The sequence below is a fragment of the Metarhizium brunneum genome, chromosome 1, assembly GCF_013426205.1.
Source record: "Metarhizium brunneum chromosome 1, complete sequence".
Classification (NCBI taxonomy): domain Eukaryota; kingdom Fungi; phylum Ascomycota; class Sordariomycetes; order Hypocreales; family Clavicipitaceae; genus Metarhizium; species Metarhizium brunneum.
The window spans coordinates 2,282,299-2,303,066 of record NC_089422.1 but is presented as its reverse complement, the minus strand read 5'-3'; the positions used below and the strand labels follow the sequence as shown (position 1 = coordinate 2,303,066).

The 20,768-nt window shown below is 52.2% G+C and overlaps 4 protein-coding genes across 4 annotated transcripts; 2 read left to right on the top strand and 2 right to left on the bottom strand.

Annotated features, from left to right (window-relative positions):
• Positions 1-786: 786 nt before the first annotated feature.
• FAS1_0 (Fatty acid synthase subunit beta) lies at positions 787-7,164 on the bottom strand (the record flags this gene model as incomplete). The annotated part of the gene is made up of 2 exons (XM_014694310.1): positions 787-1,898; positions 1,968-7,164. 2 exons carry the CDS (start codon positions 7,162-7,164, stop codon positions 787-789), a joined length of 6,309 nt encoding a protein of 2,102 aa, XP_014549796.1.
• A 3,505-nt stretch (positions 7,165-10,669) lies between these two features.
• On the top strand, positions 10,670-16,397 carry FAS2 (Fatty acid synthase subunit alpha; the record flags this gene model as incomplete). Its single annotated transcript, XM_014694311.1, has 3 exons — positions 10,670-11,192; positions 11,282-16,227; positions 16,287-16,397. The coding sequence occupies 3 exons, from the start codon at positions 10,670-10,672 to the stop codon at positions 16,395-16,397; spliced, it is 5,580 nt and encodes a 1,859-aa protein (XP_014549797.1).
• Positions 16,398-16,996: 599 nt separating this feature from the next.
• G6M90_00g007120 (uncharacterized protein) lies at positions 16,997-17,613 on the bottom strand (the record flags this gene model as incomplete). Its single annotated transcript, XM_014694312.1, has 4 exons — positions 16,997-17,200; positions 17,277-17,327; positions 17,390-17,530; positions 17,611-17,613. The coding sequence occupies 4 exons, from the start codon at positions 17,611-17,613 to the stop codon at positions 16,997-16,999; spliced, it is 399 nt and encodes a 132-aa protein (XP_014549798.1).
• Positions 17,614-17,937: 324 nt separating this feature from the next.
• On the top strand, positions 17,938-19,731 carry G6M90_00g007110 (uncharacterized protein; the record flags this gene model as incomplete). The annotated part of the gene is made up of 1 exon (XM_014694313.1): positions 17,938-19,731. One exon carries the CDS (start codon positions 17,938-17,940, stop codon positions 19,729-19,731), a length of 1,794 nt encoding a protein of 597 aa, XP_014549799.1.
• Positions 19,732-20,768: the final 1,037 nt, after the last annotated feature.

The following is a 20,768-nucleotide window of genomic DNA, read 5'->3' as shown; positions in this document are numbered from 1 at the left end:
AGTAAAGGGGTCGTCGCACAACCACGTGGTTCCCCGCATGCACGATCCCTGTCGCCAACCGGGTGAAGCACAGATGCAAAAGAATGATTGCGGAAAGGGAAAAATTCAAGGAACAAGTTGGAACAAGTTTCCTGACGGAAGCGGCAGAGATCCTTCCTTCCTTACCTACTACGTCGTACCCAGGTACCCATTATGGAGTTCAGAGACCAACAAGGGCAGACGTCTGGACCCACCGACAATTGGCTTTTGGACGCGGTCGTCGCCGGTGCCCGAATTAATGCCGTCATTTTTTTTTATCTTTCTCTTCTGGCTACGTCGTCGTATTCGAGATAACGGGACAAGGATAACTGCATAATCCACCGTGTACATGCATACGTACGATGCATGCATGTACGCGAGACATTGAATCGCAACCTTGCCGAAGACGACCCAGAAGCACAGAACATCAATCTTGAACATGGTGAAACTCCACACTTAAAATAATGCATAGCATGTCTATTAATAAATCGTAACACTGTTCCTTCTAACTAGGTACAGCAAGGCTGTGATAGTACATCAAAATTTCCACAAAACAACTCATGATTTGGTCAATCTTCATCCCACCATTATCATGACGACCGATGCCATCCCTGTCGTCGTCGTCTGAAAAATGAGGGACCTGGCTTGCTTCCACCATGCAAAGGTCTATAGTGCAATAGTTATTTTGCCTTCTTATTTCATAATGAATGCTCATCTCTTTCTTCTCTTGTCCCTTCTCTCGTTGCCTTCTCGCCCGCTAATCACCCCTTAGGCCGCGGCACCAGGCCCGTCGTAGCCCACGCTTGATGAGCTGTCGCTAACAGCCTTGCTCTCGTCCTCTTGCGTGTACTTGTCCCAATTGGCCAACACAGCACCAATCTTGGGTGAGTTGGTCAGCTTGTAGACATCTTCAAAGTACTCCTTGGTGAGCTCAAAGGGCTTGGCGGTAACGTTGGGAATGTACTTTCCAACCAGCTTCGAAGGATCAATCGTCGTCTTGTTGATCTTCTTGAGCAGGAATGAACGGAAAGGCTTGACGCCCGATCGCAAAAAGGTAGAGTGGAAAGGAACATCGATCCCGCGTAGAGGGATTGTGGCAAATCCACGCTCCAACTCCAGCGGAAGAGGCTTCTTCAGAGTCGCCTCGGCGCATCCGCGAATGATCTTGCGAAGAGCATCCTTGGCTTCCTCGATGTTGCTTCGCATTTGCTCAATATCGATTTGCTGCATCTTGAGAAAGTTTGTTACCCCGGCGAGTGTGTCCAGGGCACGCAAGTCACCAGCACAAACGTACTGCATGTTGGCAATGTTGTAGTTGACAATTTCTAGTAGCCAACCCGTCTCCTCGGCAATGTTGTTGACAACGAACTGCAGAGCCTCTTCATTAAACGTCTTGGAGATACGGCTGGGATTGACAGCACACATAGAGTAATTGGATCGGCCAGCAGCGTCACGCTCCACAGCCACTTGCATGGTCAAGCCGCGATAGAAAACGACAGAAACCAAGGACTCAATAGGCATGACGTCTGCCAAGGCAGCAAGGGCAGAATATTCACCCAGAGAGTGACCAGCAAAGGTGCTGTCACGAGGCACGAGGCCCTTGGACTTCATATCTTCGAAGCTAGCCTTCTCCATCAACGTCAGCGCAGGCTGCGTAAATTGGGTAGCTGATAGGAGACCAGTAGGTGATCGATAAGTATATGAAGTCGTGCTTTCATCAATCTCCTTGAAAATCCGCTCAGACTTGATAGAGCCATCTGCGGCAACTGTCTCAAAAGTCATGGCCATGTAGTTCTGGCGGATAGCCTTGCCTCGTGGACCACCGAAGTGAATGGTAAGTTCCTTGGGGTTATTCTTGACGATATTCGTGATGGAGAAGCCTGGCCCTTGGTTAGCTGCTGCATCTACAGAAAACGTGTTGCAATGGTAACATGTAAAAGAGCACTTACCATAATTGTCGAGGAGGTACTTGTCAGCCCGATCCCAAACCTCCTTGGCGACAGGACTGCTACCATAGAGTTCCATACCCATACCCTGCTCCTGTGAGCCTTGGCCTGTGAAGACGTAGGCTGTTACAGGCTGTTCGACTTCGGCCTCACCCAGCAAGACCTTCTCCTCACTCTCAGTATTGCTAACCTCGACCTTAATGATCTTGCGGCCGGCAACCATACCAACATGCTGCAGCTTCACCTGAATGTCATCATTGGGCAGAACCATCCCGGCAAATGTGGCTTGGAAACTCCGGACACGGCCAATATCGTTCTCGGCTGCCCAGGTCTCAACTAGGCTTCGCACGGCTGCACTAGAATACATGCCGTGGGTAATGGTGCCTGGCAGGTTGGCGTAGGTGGAAAAGACACGAGAAACGTGGATGGGGTTGTAATCTCCAGAGACACGAGCGTACGTCTCGTTGGAAGAAGGGGCACGCAGTTGCAGAGGAGTCTTGCCACTGAGAGGAATAGAATTCTCGAAAAGAATGGGCTGGTCCAGAGGAGAACCATGACGTTCCAGGTAGTCCATGACGGGGTTACCGTGAGACTCGCCAGCTTCATAGTCAACGCTGGCAACCTGGATAACTTCCTTGGTGGGGAGCTCCAAGAGAACCTGGCCTCGAGTCTCAGCGCTGCTGAAGACGTTCTTGTTTTTGTACCTGACAAGCGACTGAAGCTTGAAAGTCAAGGTCTGGCCAAGCAGATCAATGTCACTAGGGAGTTCATCACTGTTGAACCACTGCTTGGAGCGAAGGACAGCAACATCTTTAGTAGTAGCCAGGTGGACTTGCACAGGCGTTTCAATCTTGCGCTGGAAAGTGTTCTCGTAGTCGGAGTACTTGCCACGGTACAGGAACTGTGACGTTACTTCCATGACAGGTTTGCCGTCACGAGAAATAGTACCACAGACTTCAACCATCTTGCCGGCCTCCTGGTTGATAACTGCGTTAACCTGTGCAGTGGTGGCAACTTCGTCACCCTTTTTGAGAGGCTCGGCACCAGGGATCATACGGAACTGGTTGGACAAGTGAACCAACTTAAGCAAGTCACCATCGATAGTGCGGGGGAAGATGGGCTTGGTAATTGCCTTCCACCCAACCACGATTGCGAAGTCCATAGGAGCATTAACAATCTTTCCAGGTCTATCGACAAAAGCCTCACCAGTGTTGCCAACGGCGTGGACAAAGTCGTTAATGGCCTCACTGGTAATGGTGGTGCGGCCACCATCGAATGTGCTGGTAATAAGGGCATCCAGATTCAAGGGCTCCTCGCCGAACCATGCCTTCCAGTAGAACTCCTTGATACGGTCGTTGCGATCCGTCATTACTTCGCGAATCGGAGCGTAGCCAGCCTCAGGGTTATAGGTAAACTTGAGAGGCATAGCAACAGGCCTGCCAAGAGCAGTGGTATCCTTGATTAAGTTGACGAGAATTTCATTCTTGCCGACGAGTTTTACCTCGATGACATCGACGTATTGGTTGTGTCGAGGCTGTTCTCGGACAATAATGGTGGTCTTGGAAGGGTCGTTAGGATACTGGATTTCAACAAACAGGCCACGAGTAGGAGCAAAAATGCGTTTCAGCGGGTTGGTCTGGAACTTCTGGCCCTGAACGACAACATCCGACATGAGGAGAGCATGGCGCCAGTTGCGATTGGGACCGGCAAGCAAAGCCAACCAAGACTCCAGGGAAGGAAGCGAAGCACTAGCCGCAAAAGACAAGCGATAGGTGTTTTTATGAGTGTCGTAGGCAACAGTAAGACCCTCAACATCTAGAGGAATCTCAGATTCGACCAACTTGCCACCGAAATATTCGACAAAAGGAATGGAGCCCTCATCATTATTGTACATGTCCCGAGTAAGCATCTTGATGTGTGACTCGTGAATGCCATCCAGAATATCTTTGATAGGCTCGTCGACGACGGTTGAATACTTGACGGCAGCAGGACCCTGGAGAACACATGTTCGGCCAACATCCTGACCAATCACGGCATCCAAATCTTCGGACTGCCAAAGGGAGTCCTTCTTGAAAAAGAACTCAAAGTTGTCGTCAAGAGAGGGAATGAAGGTGACGGGCTTTTGAGTGGGTTGCAGGCAGAGCATCAAGAAGTGCTGAACATCCTGAGCATTAATGATCTGCGTCTCGGCTTCGGGGTAGTGAGAGAGAATACGCTCCACGGTCGAAAAGGGCTCATTGAGGTCGGCGTAATTCTGAAGAAGAGACGCTTTCCCAGCAGTGCTGGTGAAACGCTCTTCGACGCGGTGAATGAAATCACCAGTCAATTTGACATAGGTAGGGTCGATCCAACGCTTCTGGTCTTTGACGTAGAGAAGCTCAACCATTCGGCGAACAACCTCACCATAAGTCATGTCCTCCAGGTCACAGGCCTTGCCTTGCTTGTTGCAGCCGAACCAAACCTTCTGGAAATCATCGTTTAGGCGCTTAATAATGTAGTCACGGTTCTTCTTGAGCTCAGCAACACGCTTCTCCTTGGGCAAGCTAAAGATCTTCTGGTCCATCTCGGCCCAGAAACGAACGCCGCGGGTGGCCAACTTGTGGATGGGCTCACCCATTTCGGAACGGACTGTGATGACACCGCCAGCAGGACCCTTGTAGGTCTTCTCCCACTCACTGTCGTCCAAACCAGGGGCGTCGATAATTGCTTGTTTGGCATCCTTGCTGGTATGGGCTTCCTTGGCAACCATCATGCGACTGCCAAACAAGCAACCATCGAAGGGCATAGGAGGGTAACCATATTTCTTAGCCCAGTCGCCGGTGATGTAGGGATAGGTGTCCTCCGCGCCACCAAAACCGCTACCAGCGACCAAAATAATATTTTCCTGGCGACGAATGCGACCGTACATTTGTAGGATAGGCTGATGGAAATCCTCGAAGGAGTGGTGGCCGCCGCCACGGCCCCCAGTCCACTGTAACAGAACGGGGAAGTTGGGGTTAGCCTTGGCAATGTTAACGACGGCTTGAATAGCCTCAACAGAGCCGGGCTTGAAGCCAATGTGCTTAAGCCCAAGAGTCTCAATATACTCCTGAGCAACCTCAATGGAAGGAACACCGGCACCAATAGTTAATCCCTCGATAGGCACTCCCTCGGCTCGAAGCTTACCAAGCAAAGGAATCTGCCAAGCCATAGCGCGGGGATTGACATAGATCAAGTTGACAGTAATACCACGCCCAGAAGGGATTGCCTTTTCAATCTTAAGCAAGGCGTCGGTCATCATGCCAGGCATGAAGTAGCCACCACCAGCAAGTTCAATGTGGTAACCAGCGTTCATAGTAGCAGCAACAAAGTCCCAAGGAACAGTGCAAGGCGTCATGCCAGCGACGACAATAGGAGCCAATCCCAGCAAACGGCTCATCTTGGTATCGAGATACTTGCGGCCGCCAGAAGTCTTGACCAAACGAGGCCCGAACTCCTTCACCCAGTCAATGGCATATCGCAGCGCATTCTCTTCGTCTCTATCAAAGATCTCGGGCTTGTAGCCAACCTCGTTCATGGTCCCCTCAATGGTACCAGCGAGGATGACGCGAACACCAGTGCCCTCCTTGTTTCGGCTGGTCAAGGTACCAAGACCGGAAACGCCTCCAGGGCCAAAATCAAGGATATGGGTAGCATCAGGGAAGATGGTAGCCTTCTCCCAGTTCACAGGGTCACGGGTGATCAATCGCACGAGGGCAGGAACAATGTTGCCCTTAACTTCAGTTCGAAGGTCCTTGCCTGTGTTGGTATCGAAAACGGGGATGCCAAGATCTTCAGCATCGATAGAAATATTCTTGAGATCGGCATCAATCATCTCGGTAGCCTCAGCAAGGTATTTGCTGTGGAAAGGTGCGGTAATGGGCAAAAAACGATTCACAAAGCGGACCTTACGGTCGGTGTAAGGAACACGAGTCTGATCTAAGCCAGTGGGAGCCTTGACCTTTCGTAACCGAGAGTTGAGACCATAAAGAGAGGTAGGTGGACCAGTTACAACCAGGTTGCGAGGGCTGTTGATAAGTGAGATATTGATATGTCGGTGTGGAGGAAGGTATTGATTTGTTGCATCGATATGCTTCTGAACCTCCTGCTGGGAGAGATCTCGGATACTCAACATGGGGGTTGGGTTACCCTCACCGTGCTCAATGGATTCGCGAAGCATGGTAGGTGTCATAGAGGTTGTAGGGAAAGCCTGCTGACTCCTTGTACCAACCCAGAACAGAATAGAGAGCGTTGAGCTGACAATCTCGCGCCATGATTCCCAATCATCGGCAGCAGAGGTTGCGGCGGCCATGACAATGCCTTGAGAATGGCCGGTGCTGCCACTGATGCGCTCACGAAGCATACCAGGGTGTACACCTAGAGTCTTGCAGGTGACCTCATAATGGGCCATCTGGACAAGACCAATCAAGGGAAAACTAACGGGAGCGGAAATCAGATACTCAACATCGGGAGTTGAGTCGGGATGCTGTAACCAGTTCATGATGTCCAAGCCCTTGGGGAACATCTTCTCTGCGCTAGGATTGGTGGACAGCGTCCTCAGCTGCTCAGCGGCCGATGTGACGAGTTCGCCGATAAAGCTAGAGTAGGTCTGGAAAACTTGACGGAGCTCGTCAAAATACTCCTCGATGTTGCCCTGTCCACCAAATATGGTATAGATATCGGCAGAACCGTCGCCAGCGGCTCGAAATAGAGCAGACTCGTGAGGCTTGATGGTTCTGTTAGAGACGGCGCGAGCCATGTAGTAGGAGCGGATAACTTCGAGTTTCTTCATTTCAATGCCCGGGAGGGCAGCAGCAATGGCGTGGACCTCATTGCCGCGGAGAAATGCTCGCTCAAATTCATTAAGAACCAGCTTCAAGACCTCCTCGTATGAACCCTGAGCATCGTCCTCACCGTCCTCAACCTCTTTGGCGACGAAGCCGAGATATCGAGCTACCAGCTCAGCAACGGATGATGGCTCGTCATCTTGAGCAAGCTCGTCTGTAGCCGTGGGCAAGCTAGCCACAAAGCGGTCTTTGATCTGGGAGGCGTGGAAGTGAAGGCTGGTGGGAACGAGAAACGATGTTTCGAGACTACCGTGGATGAGGGTCAAAGGTCGGAGGGAGGCGCTGGATCTGGGCGTGGAAATGCCCGTTTGAGGGCCTGTGCCAGTGCCGTACATGATAGATTATTTCGTCGGCAGAGAACGGATGAGAGGGTATCGAGCAAAATCTGTAAATAGTAACGAAAATCCTTAGTCAGTCCAGCAATCCACCATTGGCAAGTTTTTTTTTTCAGTTGGCGAGCTAGCAATTCTAGCAATCAACGTTCTGTATGCAACATACCTATGAATTAATTAAAGTATGGCAGAACTAGCTCCGTGACGATTGCTCGTGGAATGAAAATAGGGCGGGCGAGCCGGACCAGTTCAATCGAATGCGCAATTGCTCAACAAGCTTGGCCGGGGATGGCGACCAAGAGTACGAAGCGGTTGCGGAACAGGTGAAGAACAGGGAGAACGAGCTTCTGTAGGAGCAGGTGTGCAGCAACAACAAATGCCAGCAAACACCTAGGATGGGCTCACAATGAAGCGTATACGGGAGAAATGGCAGAATGAGGAGGAAGAATTACAAGGTTAGTTGGAGATTGGGACGAGGGGGGTGGAAATGAGATACGGATTCTCGAAGACGCTCCCAAAGGTGTGGAAAAAGTGCCAAAACCGCAGCCACACCCAAATCTCTCCCAACGTTGACAGTCAGCTTGGAGAGTCGAGGCACAACCAATGGTCGAGGAGGAAAATCGGGCCAGTTGTTTATGGTTCAGATTGGGGTCGCGGCCAGTTAGTATCGTCTAAGTAGTTACAGCACAGCACGGCGTACAACACAACGACGGCGCTGTGAACTGGACCGGTCGACATTGAGCATGTCCCAATAATCCAGGACGCAGGCCCCCAACTTGGATGACCAGGCCAGGACATTCCCAAGTCCCAACCCCCGCCGCTCAATCAGAGTCTAGCTCGCTCCCAAGTGGGCTGTGTGGGCTGCGGCGCCCAGGAGACGTACCGGGAGCTCGGGGCGTGGCTCGCCAATTTTTTTTTTTTAAGTTCTGTTGGGGATAGTCGCAACATCAACTCGACTCCATTCTCGAAAATTGACTGCTCCCACTTTTTTGGCTCCCCTGACAGAGGGATGGACAAGCTGACTAGCACCAGACCGTTTGGCACATGTACATACAGTCTAGTGGCGCCCCAGCAGGCTTCCTTCCTTCATGCTAGAGGCTTGCATGTACTGGTACTTCTGCACTCTCCTGGGCGAGGATCTGATGTTGAGACGCTCAATGTCATCTGCCGCAGTCAGTGATGCGTGATTCTATGCACTTCCCGTCGCCCGGCCCGAGCGATTCTCGCGAGGGGCAAACTGTGGCGGAAGAAGGCTTTCGCCGTGGCTTCAGTTGCAGGGTCAAGCCAGTGGGATCTCTTGTTTGATGGCTGTTGCCACGTTGAGAATTGGAACGTTATCAAGGTAGTAGTATCATGTATGTAGAACTACCGCGCTTATCTACCTCGTACTAAGGTGGCGGGAAATACATGTCTCATCGATGAATAGGGAGCTTTGGTTCCAGAGCAGCCGCTTCTGCATCCATCTGAAATATTCTACGGAAATGCTCAAATGCACAAGGAGTTTTTGTTGATGACGCTGCATCAGACTCAATCATGCGCGGTGTCTTTAGTCCCGAACTCCGAGCCGCACGTCCTACGGGCTGTCATGTTTGCGATGGGGCAGGGAACGGCAATTATACATGTATGACACGCCGACATGTTGTACCTCAGGTAAGTAGGAAGAAAAAGGCTGGGTGCATGTGCAATGCATTTATCAAGTGCATACCCAAATAGAAAAGGGCCACGATGAGGTGTACGGAGTGATCCCGTGCTCTTCTCTTATCTCTTCATTCTGCTGCGTCTTCTGACGGAGCCTTGTGCCAACATGAAATGTTTGGCATGGGCCAACAACATCCAATATCGATGGGGAAAGAATAAAGGGGGCTCTGTTGGACCAGAATTCGCCAACTATACACGCAACTGCAGAGTCTCTGTTCGATGACTAGGTCTATTGCCGCCTCCGCCTCCGCCTCCGCTTCCGCTTCCGCATGAACGATCTTATCTTAACTTGTACTGCTGGCATCTTGTTGAAATCTCTGTCGTTCTTCGACGTTCCGCAGCGGCCGTGGCTTTGCACTGGCTGCGTACTTAGATGTACCAGTACTTTCAGTTGACGTGCCCAGCGGAATCTTTGCAGCTTGCCGTCGTCACCCGCCGCACCAACTAAGCGTGCATGAGTGGCCTGGGCTGCCAGGGGTCTAAGAACAGCCGATTCAATATCGCTGCAGGAAATAAACCGTACCCATCCAGCCGTCGTGGCTCACCAATTTTGGACTGGATGTACTCCGTACGTACCTGGACAAGGCTAAACTCTGGAACTGAAATTTGCCGGGTGCCGTTTGGCTGGGCATTGCCGGAGCCTACTTTTGTCCACCGAGGCCGCGATATTATTCATGTTCACCGACATGTACGGAGTACTATATTCAATGACGTAGTCTCTTTCGCATATGGCGCGAGCATCTCATCGCAGATTGTCGCGCCATGATAGGGACCCAATATGCTCGCATCAACCTTGGAGTGCTTGACCTGCTAGTAGTACGCATTACGAAAACTTTTCAATGCTAGGCAAAAAGTCCGTGGAGGCCAAAAAAAAATGCGATGCCACACATCGCGATATCCGGGGTGGTGTGTCAGAAACTCATCAATAGCGTGGAAGTACCGCTACGAAATCGGAACAGCCAGTAAAATGGTTCGGATTGCACCAGCACTCCGCCCCAAGGGGTTTAGCGCCCCAATATGGTTGAGAAAACCCGTCATCCTGTTAGTACTCTGTTCCAGGAGCCGGTCTCCGTGAGGCAAAGGCGCAAGGCCACTGCACCTGCAGGTGGCCCGCCAAATATCTGGAAACACTTTTGAGGTCCCCCAATTTTTTCTGCCCCTGCCAACTTTTTGGTGGGGCCGCTTGGTTCAACAATCGAATGCTGGTGTCAACTCGGCCCAGCGGTGCAATCCAACAACCATGCTGCCTGGCTGAGTCCAATCTAATCGTCCAGTGCCAATTGCTGTGAGGTACCAGTACGTGCGGCGACCCGCCCAGCCTGGCGTGTTCCTCCCGGTCAATCCCTTCGCCTTTTTGCCTGGCCCTGTATGCTCTACAGTGCCATTGGCCCAACGAAGGGCTTTCGGTGAACCATCACCTCCTTCTCTACCTCTCTTTGCGCATACCTTCATCTCTCCTCATGCCTGGTTCTGTTCTGAGATTCTTCCTTCGCGAATCCTGTTGAGCGTTCTCACTGGATAGGGAGACATTGGCAACGTCTGATTTACCCTCTTTACCGTTTTAATTCTGTGACCTATTTTCCTTCCCTCAGAGACCTTCCGCAACAACTCAGGAGCTCCCGCCTAACAGCTCCTCTCAAAAACCAAATTTACCACACGACCCTGCCGACAATTCGTAGGCCAAAGGCGTCTCCGTTGCGAACTGAATAGTGGCTACCCATTAAGATTAGCTATTAGATACACTCACGCCTCTCACGGCCGGCTCAAAACTCTCGAAGACAAACACATACACATCTCTAAATCCGTCACCATGCGGCCCGAAGTCGAGCAGGAGCTTGCTCATACTCTGCTCGTTGAGCTTTTGGCATACCAGTTCGCCTCGCCTGTGAGATGGATTGAGACCCAGGACGTGTTCCTCGCCGAGAGGACGGCAGAGCGTATCGTCGAGGTTGGTCCTGCCGACACCCTCGGCGTTATGGCCAAACGTACTCTGGCATCCAAGTACGAGTCTTACGATGCTGCCAAATCCGTTCAGCGACAAATTCTTTGCTATAACAAGGATGCAAAAGAAATCTACTATGACGTTGATCCTGTCGAGGAGGAGCCTGAACCTGTTGCTGGCTCAAGTGCTCCAGCTGCAGATGCTAGTTCTCCTGCCGCTGCTCCTGCGCCTGTTGCCGCCGCTGCTGCTCCGCCAAGCTCCGGCCCTGCTGCTCAGGTTCCTGATGAGCCCGTTCAGGCCATTGATATCGTACGCACTTTGATTGCTCAGAAATTGAAGAAGCCTTTTTTGGAGGTCCCGTTGAGCAAAGCAATCAAGGACCTTGTTGGCGGTATGTACCCTTGGAATACGCGGCATTCCTTACGCCGAAAAATGACTGCGCAACTCCAGTTCCCCCAAACGCTAACATTTTTTGAATAGGCAAATCTACGCTGCAAAATGAAATCCTCGGTGATCTGGGCAAAGAATTCGGTTCGACCCCCGAAAAGCCGGAAGATACCCCACTAGACGAACTTGGTGCCTCCATGCAGGCAACTTTCGATGGCAACCTGGGCAAGCAGTCTCAGTCCTTGATTGCAAGATTAATATCTTCCAAGATGCCTGGTGGTTTCAACATCACAGCTGCTCGCAAGTACTTGGAGACAAGATGGGGCTTGGGGGCTGGTCGTCAGGATGGCGCCTTGCTGTTGGCGCTAACCATGGAGCCTGCTGCTCGTCTTGGATCTGAAGGCGATGCCAAGGCCTTCCTTGACGATGTTACCCAGAAATATGCTGCCAATGCTGGGATCAGCTTGACTAGCACTTCATCTTCCGGTCCCGCTGGCGGTGCCGGTGCCGGCATGATGATGGATCCTGCTGCAATTGATGCTCTGACCAAGGACCAGCGGGCTCTGTTCAAACAGCAACTTGAGCTGTTTGCCCGCTATCTAAAGATGGATCTTCGATCCGGCGACAAGGCTGCTATTAATTCGCAGAAATCTGAAAAGGTTCTCCAGGCCCAGCTTGACCTGTGGACCGCTGAACATGGTGATTTCTACGCCGCCGGTATTGAACCCGTATTTAGCCCTCTCAAGGCCCGTACCTACGATTCTTCTTGGAACTGGGCTCGTCAGGATGCTCTTAGCATGTACTTCGACATCATTTTCGGTCGCCTTCAGGTCATCGACCGTGAGATTGTCAGCCAGTGTATCCGCATCATGAACCGCTCCAACCCCAAACTCTTGGACTTCATGCAGTACCACATTGATAACTGTCCCACCGACCGCGGAGAGACATACAAGCTCGCCAAGGAGCTAGGGCAGATGCTTATTGAGAACTGCAAGGAGGTCTTGGACGTCTCTCCGGTATACAAGGATGTTGCCGTTCCAACTGGTCCCCGTACGACGGTCGACGCTCGTGGCAATCTCAACTACGAGGAAGTTCCCCGCGCCAGTTGCCGCAAGCTCGAGCACTATGTTCAGCAAATGGCCGAGGGTGGCAAAATCTCTGAGTATGGCAACCGTACCAAGGTTCAGAACGACCTCCAGCGCATCTACAAGCTCATCAAGCAGCAGCACAAGATGTCGAAGACATCTCAGCTTGAGATCAAGAGCTTGTATGGCGACGTCCTGCGCTCTCTTGCCATGAATGAGAGTCAGATCTTACCCAAGGAGACAAATAAGGGCAAGAAGAGTGGCCTCCGTGGCACTAGCCAGAACAAGGGCAAGGTTGAGACCATTCCCTTCCTCCACCTCAAGCGTAAGACTCTCCACGGCTGGGACTACAGCAAGAAGCTCACCGCTGTCTACCTTAACTGTCTTGAGGATAGCGCCAAGGATGGTGTAACTTACCACGGCAAGCATGTCCTCATGACGGGTGCTGGTGCTGGATCAATTGGTGCTGAAGTCCTGCAAGGCCTCATCAGCGGTGGTGCCAAGGTCGTAGTGACCACCAGCCGATTCTCTCGCGAGGTCACCGAGTACTACCAGTCTATGTACTCCCGATACGGATCTCGTGGCTCTCAGATTGTTGTAGTCCCATTTAACCAGGGCAGCAAGCAGGATGTGGAGGCTCTTGTTGAGTATATTTATGATCCAAAGAATGGTCTCGGATGGGACCTTGACTACATTGTTCCTTTTGCTGCCATTTCCGAGGCTGGGCGCCAGATCGATGGCATTGACTCCCGCTCTGAACTAGCTCACAGAATCATGCTCACTAATCTCATCCGCCTTTTGGGTTGCGTCAAGACTCAAAAAGCTGAGCGTGGCTTTGAGACTCGTCCAGCTCAGGTTGTCCTTCCTCTATCCCCTAACCACGGTACATTTGGTAACGACGGTCTCTATTCGGAATCCAAGCTTGCTCTTGAGACCCTCTTTAATCGTTGGTACTCTGAGAGCTGGGCCAACTACCTTACTGTTTGTGGTGCCGTCATTGGCTGGACTCGTGGAACTGGGCTCATGTCTGGCAACAACATTGTTGCTGAGGGCGTTGAGGCTTTCGGTGTCCGCACTTTCTCTCAGCAAGAAATGGCCTTCAACCTGCTTGGTCTCATGTCACCGACCATTGTCGATCTCTGCCAAGCAGAGCCAGTCTTCGCTGATCTCAACGGCGGCCTGCAGTTTATCCCCAACCTCAACGAGGCTATGACCAAGCTACGCAAGGACATTATGGAGACTAGCGAAATTCGGAGGGCTGTCTCAAAGGAAAGCGCCATCGAGAACTCTATCGTCAATGGTGCCGACTCCGAGGTCCTATATAAGAAGAAGACGATTGCACCACGCGCCAATATCAAGTTTGACTTCCCCCCCTTGCCTGACTGGAAGAACGATGTTTCTCCTCTCAACGATAAGCTCAGGGGCATGGTCGACCTGGACAAGGTGGTTGTTGTTACCGGTTTTGCCGAAGTCGGCCCTTGGGGTAATTCTCGTACCCGATGGGAAATGGAGGCATACGGAGAGTTCTCCCTCGAGGGCTGCGTCGAAATGGCTTGGATCATGGGTCTCATTCGCAACCACAATGGTGCCATCAAGGGCAAACCTTACTCTGGCTGGGTCGATGCCAAGTCTGGTGAGCCTGTTGACGACAAGGACATTAAGCAGAAGTACGAGAAGCACATTTTGGAGCACTCTGGTATCCGTTTGATTGAGCCTGAACTCTTTGAAGGCTACGATCCCAACCAAAAGCAGCTGCTTCACGAAGTTGTCATTGAGGAAGACCTGGAGCCTTTTGAAGCCTCCAAGGAGACTGCCGAGGAGTTCAAGCGTGAGCACGGCGACAAGGTTGAAATCTTTGAAATTCCTGACAGTGGCGAGTATATTGTTCGCATGAGGAAGGGGGCTTCTCTCTGGATCCCCAAGGCTCTCCGCTTTGACCGTCTCGTTGCCGGTCAAATCCCCACCGGTTGGGACCCCAAGCGATATGGAATTCCCGAAGACATTATTTCTCAAGTCGACCCTGTCACTCTCTTCCTTCTTGTGTCTACTGCCGAGGCTCTATTATCGGCCGGTATCACTGACCCCTATGAATTCTACAAGTATGTCCACGTTTCGGAGGTTGGTAACTGTGTTGGTTCCGGTATGGGTGGTTCAGCTGCTCTGCGAGGCATGCACAAAGATCGCTTCCTGGACAAGCCTCTTCAGAACGACATTCTTCAGGAGTCTTTCATCAACACAATGGCTGCCTGGGTGAACATGTTGCTTATTTCTTCCTCTGGTCCCATCAAGACTCCTGTCGGTGCTTGCGCCACCGCTGTCGAATCCGTCGATGTTGGTTATGAAACCATTATGGAGGGCAAGGCTCGTGTGTGCTTTGTCGGTGGTTTCGATGACTTTGGCGAAGAAGGTTCCTACGAATTCGCTAATATGAAGGCCACCAGCAACACTGTAGACGAGTTCAACCACGGCCGAACTCCCAAGGAAATGTCTCGTCCCACCACAACTACCCGTAACGGCTTCATGGAGTCCCAAGGTTGCGGCATCCAGGTCATCATGACTGCCCAGCTCGCTCTGGACATGGGTGTTCCTATCTATGGTGTCCTGGCTCTCACCACTACTGCTTCTGACAAGATTGGTCGCTCTGTGCCTGCTCCTGGCCAAGGTGTACTCACCACTGCTCGCGAGCATGCTGGCAAATTCCCCTCGCCATTGCTCGACATTAACTACCGCCGCCGCCAGATTGAGCGCCGCAAGAAGCAGATTAAGCAGTGGCATGAATCCGAGCTTGAATATATCCATGACGAGATCGATGCCATGAAAGCCCAGGATGCCTCTTTTGATGAAAAGCTTTATGCTCAGGAACGCTTTTCTCACATCGAGAAGGAGGCTACTCGACAAGAAAAGGAGCTGCTCCGTAGTATGGGTAACAATTTCTGGAAGAGCGATCCCAGCATTGCTCCTCTCCGCGGCGCTCTGGCTACCTGGGGTCTTACAATTGACGACCTGGACGTTGCCTCCTTCCACGGCACCTCGACCAAAGCCAACGACAAGAACGAGTCGTCTGTTATTTGCCAGCAGCTACGCCATCTCGGACGATCTAAGGGCAACGCCGTCATGGGTATCTTCCAGAAGTACCTCACTGGTCATCCCAAGGGTGCTGCTGGTGCCTGGATGATGAATGGCTGTCTGCAAGTTCTCAACACCGGTTTAGTACCTGGCAACCGCAATGCCGACAACGTTGATCCCGTCATGGAAGAGTTTGACCTGATTGTCTATCCCAGCCGTTCAATCCAGACAGACGGTATCAAGGCTTTCTCTGTTACCTCTTTTGGTTTCGGTCAGAAGGGTGCTCAGGCTATCGGTATTCATCCGAAGTACCTATTTGCAACCCTCGACGAGAATACCTACCAGCAGTACTGCGCCAAGGTGGAAGCCCGTCAGAAGAAGGCCTACCGCTATTTCCACAACGGTCTCATCAACAACAGCCTGTTTGTGGCCAAATCCAAGGCTCCTTACACTGATGAGCAGCTTAGCAAGGTGTTGCTCAATCCTGACGCCCGTGTGAGCGAAGATAAAAAGTCTTCTGAGCTCAGATACTCTGACAACTTCATGAAGCAGTCCGAGAAGGTCATGACCTCTGATCGTGCTGCCGAAACCGAAAAGGTTATGAAGACCCTGGCTCAAAAGGTTGCCAATAAGAACAGCAATATTGGTGTTGATGTGGAAGACATCTCTGCAATCAATATTGAGAATGAGACATTTTTGGAGCGCAACTTCACCGCTCAGGAGATCAGCTACTGTAAAGATGCTCCCAGCCCCCAGAGCTCCTTTGCCGGTCGCTGGAGTGCCAAGGAGGCCGTTTTCAAGTCCCTCGGTGTCGCCAGCAAGGGTGCAGGCGCTTCCATGAAGGAGATTGAGATTGTCAAGGATGACAACGGTGCTCCCACCGTCAAGGTACGTGACTCCAACAAAAGACACTGTTCAGTTGCCAATGTTGACTGACATGATTATAGCTGCATGGTGAGGCTGCTTCCGCTGCCAAAAAGGTCGGTGTGAAGGATATTGCGCTGTCCATCTCGCACTCCGACAATCAGGCCATTGCTGTTGCCGTTGCCAACTTTTAAAAGCGGCATTGAGCATGGTGAAGAAGTCACTTTTGTATGATGGGGTGTAGCATAATGGCGCACATTAATAGTTCTCTAACTATGAACGTTCTTGTTTTGATTCAAGTAGGTGCTTTATATGCATGCAAAGACTGGGCAGAGAATGCACAGCAAACAAGGGAACGGGGGAATGCTAGAGCCTATACTTTTGTTTTATTCTGAATCTTAGAGTAGACAGTAACGCGGGTAATAATGTAGTATGAAGTCAATATTCGTCTTGATTGTGTCTTTTCCATCATTTTTTTTTCTTTTGCGTTTTTGAATTTCTACTACTAGTAATACACAAACTCCCAACATAAGGGGACTTGGCTCGCATATCAGCAGAATCCCTGTCCAGGCTGCCTTGCAGAACCGCAAGACATTGACAGCTGCCGATCGAGCCACTCATTATTCAACCAAGTTTATCTATTCCTTTGGCACCAAGCCATAATGACTCGGGTATGGAAGCACACGCTCTTGACTGACTCTGAGTCTCCCGCAAGAGTGACCCGGCCAGACACAACATTGGGTATTAAACCTATGATTTCATCTCTGCAATCCAAATTCCTATTCCCTCTATTTTACTGGCCTCGGCCTCTTCCCCTTCCACCACGACCGCCGCCCCGTCCGCCCCTGCCTCTATCGCCACCTCCACGACCGCCGTGGCCGTGGTCCCCTCTTGGCTGGCCGTGGCCACCGCGTCCGCCTCTGAAGCTCCCTTGCTGGCCCCTTTGGGATTCGCTCACTTGGTTGATGATGTCGTCGTCGACGCGGAGGTATTTGATCTGAGACGGTTAGCCGCATTCTGGGCACGGTCCCAACGTCTGCTGTTGGCGGAGGAGGACTGGGGAAGGGCCGTACATTGTTGCCTTTGACGTAAGCCTCTTTTAACCGAACAAACTTGTCGCCGCGCTGCGCAATAATTAGCTTCTGGCTGCTCGCCATGCCTAGCTTTCTTGAACGGTCAGACGCACCGGACTGGTTTGTACAACTTCTCGTAGGGTAAGGTTCATCCACGTATCGCACTGGACCAGATGTCCGTTGAGGGTCTCGCCGTTTTTGAGCTCCACGAGCATAGGATGCCCTTGGGCGGCGTTGAGAAGACTGAGGGGCAACTGCGTCCAGATGCAGAGTTAGTACTATGGCTCAGCTCACGTCTGGGCGTTGACGGCGATGCGCAGGGCGATTGACGAACCATGGCGGGATGTTGCGCAGCGACGGAATCGTCGTGGCGTGCGTTTAGGTGCGCAGGGAAGGGAAATGCGTCTATTGGCGCTGCAAAGTAGAGTGGTCAAGGGCAGCTCTTCCAGGTGGTTGTCGATGAGAGTTGATGTTTGGTTCGAGGCGCCCCGCGAGATGCATCGCCCCGCTTTGTGGAAACCTGAGCCAGAGCTGCGACTACCTTTTTGCTTTGGCAGCTCGGACCCACGACCGTTTGCGTGGATGCATTTCACAGCACGGGAGACAGTTTTCTGCAGCACCATTGCGAAACAGTGTACGGAAGACGGAGACATGGATCGCAATGCGCGGTAGTCGATTGATCTATGATGGGTTGTGGCGCTGCCTGTGCCCAGCCGTGGATGGGCGGGCTTTGCGGCGCGCCGTGAGCTCGAGGGCTCCGGGAGTTGTGACGACTGCGAGAGCACCATCAGCTATTGCGTGTACGAGGTTGGCGCAGGCTAGACATGTCACAACTGCGAGTGCGAGTGCGAGTATCCAAAACCAGATGGTGACGCGAGATGCTGCTCAACAGACCAAGCATGAGGTTCCGAGAGAAGAGCGACTGTTGACGCCGGCGCCACCAAGCGAAGAGACACTGCGGCAGGCATCGGTCGAAGAAATTGTGGCCGCCCTTGTGACAATGCGAGATGCTCAAGGATGGAGCTTCCACGGCCAGGAAATCGATCGTCACGACCGAGTAATACGACTCGTCAGGCATCTCCTGTCCGCGCGGGACCAAACACCAAGCCCCTTTATATACGAGTGCATGATGGACGCCATGGTCGACCCCCAGGGATCCGTCAAGGGGATCCGCAAGCTCCTCGACGACATGGCCTCGCAGAACATGAAGCCCACGGCAGCCATGTGCCACAGTGCACTTGCGGCACTGACAAACCACCCAGACTATGCCTTGCGGCAGGAAATACTAGACACGATGCAGGAATTCTGGTTCACAATCGACACCCCCGCGAGGCAGAGCGTCGTCCTGGGTCTTTTACGCGACGAGCAGTACGAATTGGCCTACTCGCGGCTCACCGAAATGATTGAGCAAGGAGCACATATTGCTATCTGGGTATTCGATATTTTTGTCATGGTATTTGGGAAACTGGGCTTCGTGGATGAAATGATGTCACTATTGTACCGGCGAAAAAGCATACAAGGCGAGGACAGGGCCATCTCAAGCATTCTGTACTACGCGCTAGATGTGTGCAGCTCGGCGTTTCACTACCCAGGCACGCTATTTGCATGGAACAGTGCGGTCAGGAGCTCTCTCTTCCAGCCGGCGGACGGGATTGTGGAAAATGTCCTGGCAACGGCGGCACGACATGGCGATGCGTCCTTGGCTACGGAGGCGTTGGACATGATGTCACGGCGGACGAGGGTTCTCGCGTATCACTACGAAGCAGTGGCAGAGGCGTTTGCCGCATCTGGCGATATGACGGGTGCCTTCCGAATCCTGTGCATCATGAAGAAGAACGGCATACGGATCGTCCGGGGGAACACAAGGGTCGTTTCCGAAGCGCTTAGACGACATCCGAAGCTCATGAGTGATGCAGAGGCGGCTCTCCGCGCCGTGGCGCACGATGAGCAACTCCCCGTCGCCATGGTGGGCGTCGTAGTCGAGGCCCTTGCCGAGACACAGGGCTCCGAGGCGGCCATGGACCTCTACCGCGATGTGGCTTGTCTCTGCGGCGAACACGCCAACTCGACCATGATGCAAACGCTCATCATCAACAGCCCGGACGAGGAAACCACGCGTGCCCTCGTCAAGGACTATACTGCCCACATTGCGGAAGATGACGACCCCGTTCGAGACTCGCACGTGTACGGCGCTCTTGTGACAAGGTGTGCAGAGGCTGGCGAGCTGGACTTGGCGTTCCGCTTCGCTAACCAGGCCCTGGTGGCGATGGGCGGCTCCAAGACAAGACGGCTGGATTGGGCGAAGGTGTTGGTGGCAAAAGCGGCCGAGGTGGAGGACGGAAGGATATGGGGTGTAGTGGATGAGTTGAGAAAGGATGAAGAAACGGGGGCTCTGGTCGAGAGACTGCTTCGGCAGATGAGAATGACGAAGAGGGCGTCTGAGTTGAAGATGTGATGTTGGATGGAAGTTGGCAGGGAGTGCAGCGGGAAACTTGCCGGTTTCCACAGCCATGTATGTATGTATGTATAATAGTAGAGTAACCGCCGGGTTCCTCTGAGGGTTTTGGTTTCACAGGATTAGGATTCGTCACTCGGGTATCGCGGGCACAGCATCCCGTTGTTCATAGAATCCATGTCTTGTGTTGGTTGTATGAGAGATGATGGGCGTGGCCCGAGGCAAGCCACGTCGGAATAATGCTTAACGCCAACTTTATTCCTCCGAACCCACCAGGCCCGGCAAGCACGCCGCGTGATGGCTCATTCAGGTCTCGTTCTCACTTTGCGATCGGACTGAGATCGGATTTAAGCAGATGTGAGTTTGTCGAATTAGACCAACCGTCTGACAACTATAGGCTACCGGGGGCGTCAGGAGGCACGCTCTACATGAATATTGCCGGGTTTCGCGAATAGCCTAAGTACACATGTCCATGCCGTGTTGGTTTTCCAAGGGTCATGCCGTTATTGTGCAAAAGCGGCTTCAGCCTGTCCACAAGATTAGAAAGCAACACCGCGGAATCGGTGGGTCAGTCAGCCACTCCTTTTTTTTTTTTTTTTTTCGTCGACGCTAGACTGGGCTGGAGAAGAGTTGGTAATAAGCACAGTACGTAGTAGCAGGACGATGGCGAGATTGCGTGCGATCTGATTAGTGAGATTCGACCACGTTCTGGCGGGCGGCGCTCCGTCTGCCCGTTCACATGCAGATTGATATTCAGATCCCATGCCTTGACAGATGGCGTCACACGGCCGCTTGGTAATCTCCAGCCCAAATACTCCGTAGATTCATCTGAATCCAGCCCATTGGGCGCCTCGATCCACACAGACGCTCTCCACACAGCCCTTGCCCACCTCTTTTCTTTTTCTTTCTAAGTCCGACAGCTTAGATCCGCGCTGGTAAGCCGTGTTTGGAAAAGGCTAAGCGGCAATTGCTAAGGAGAGAAACCGTTGGTTGTTTGGTCATGAAGCCACAGGGTCGTGAATCTGCCGCCGTGGAGC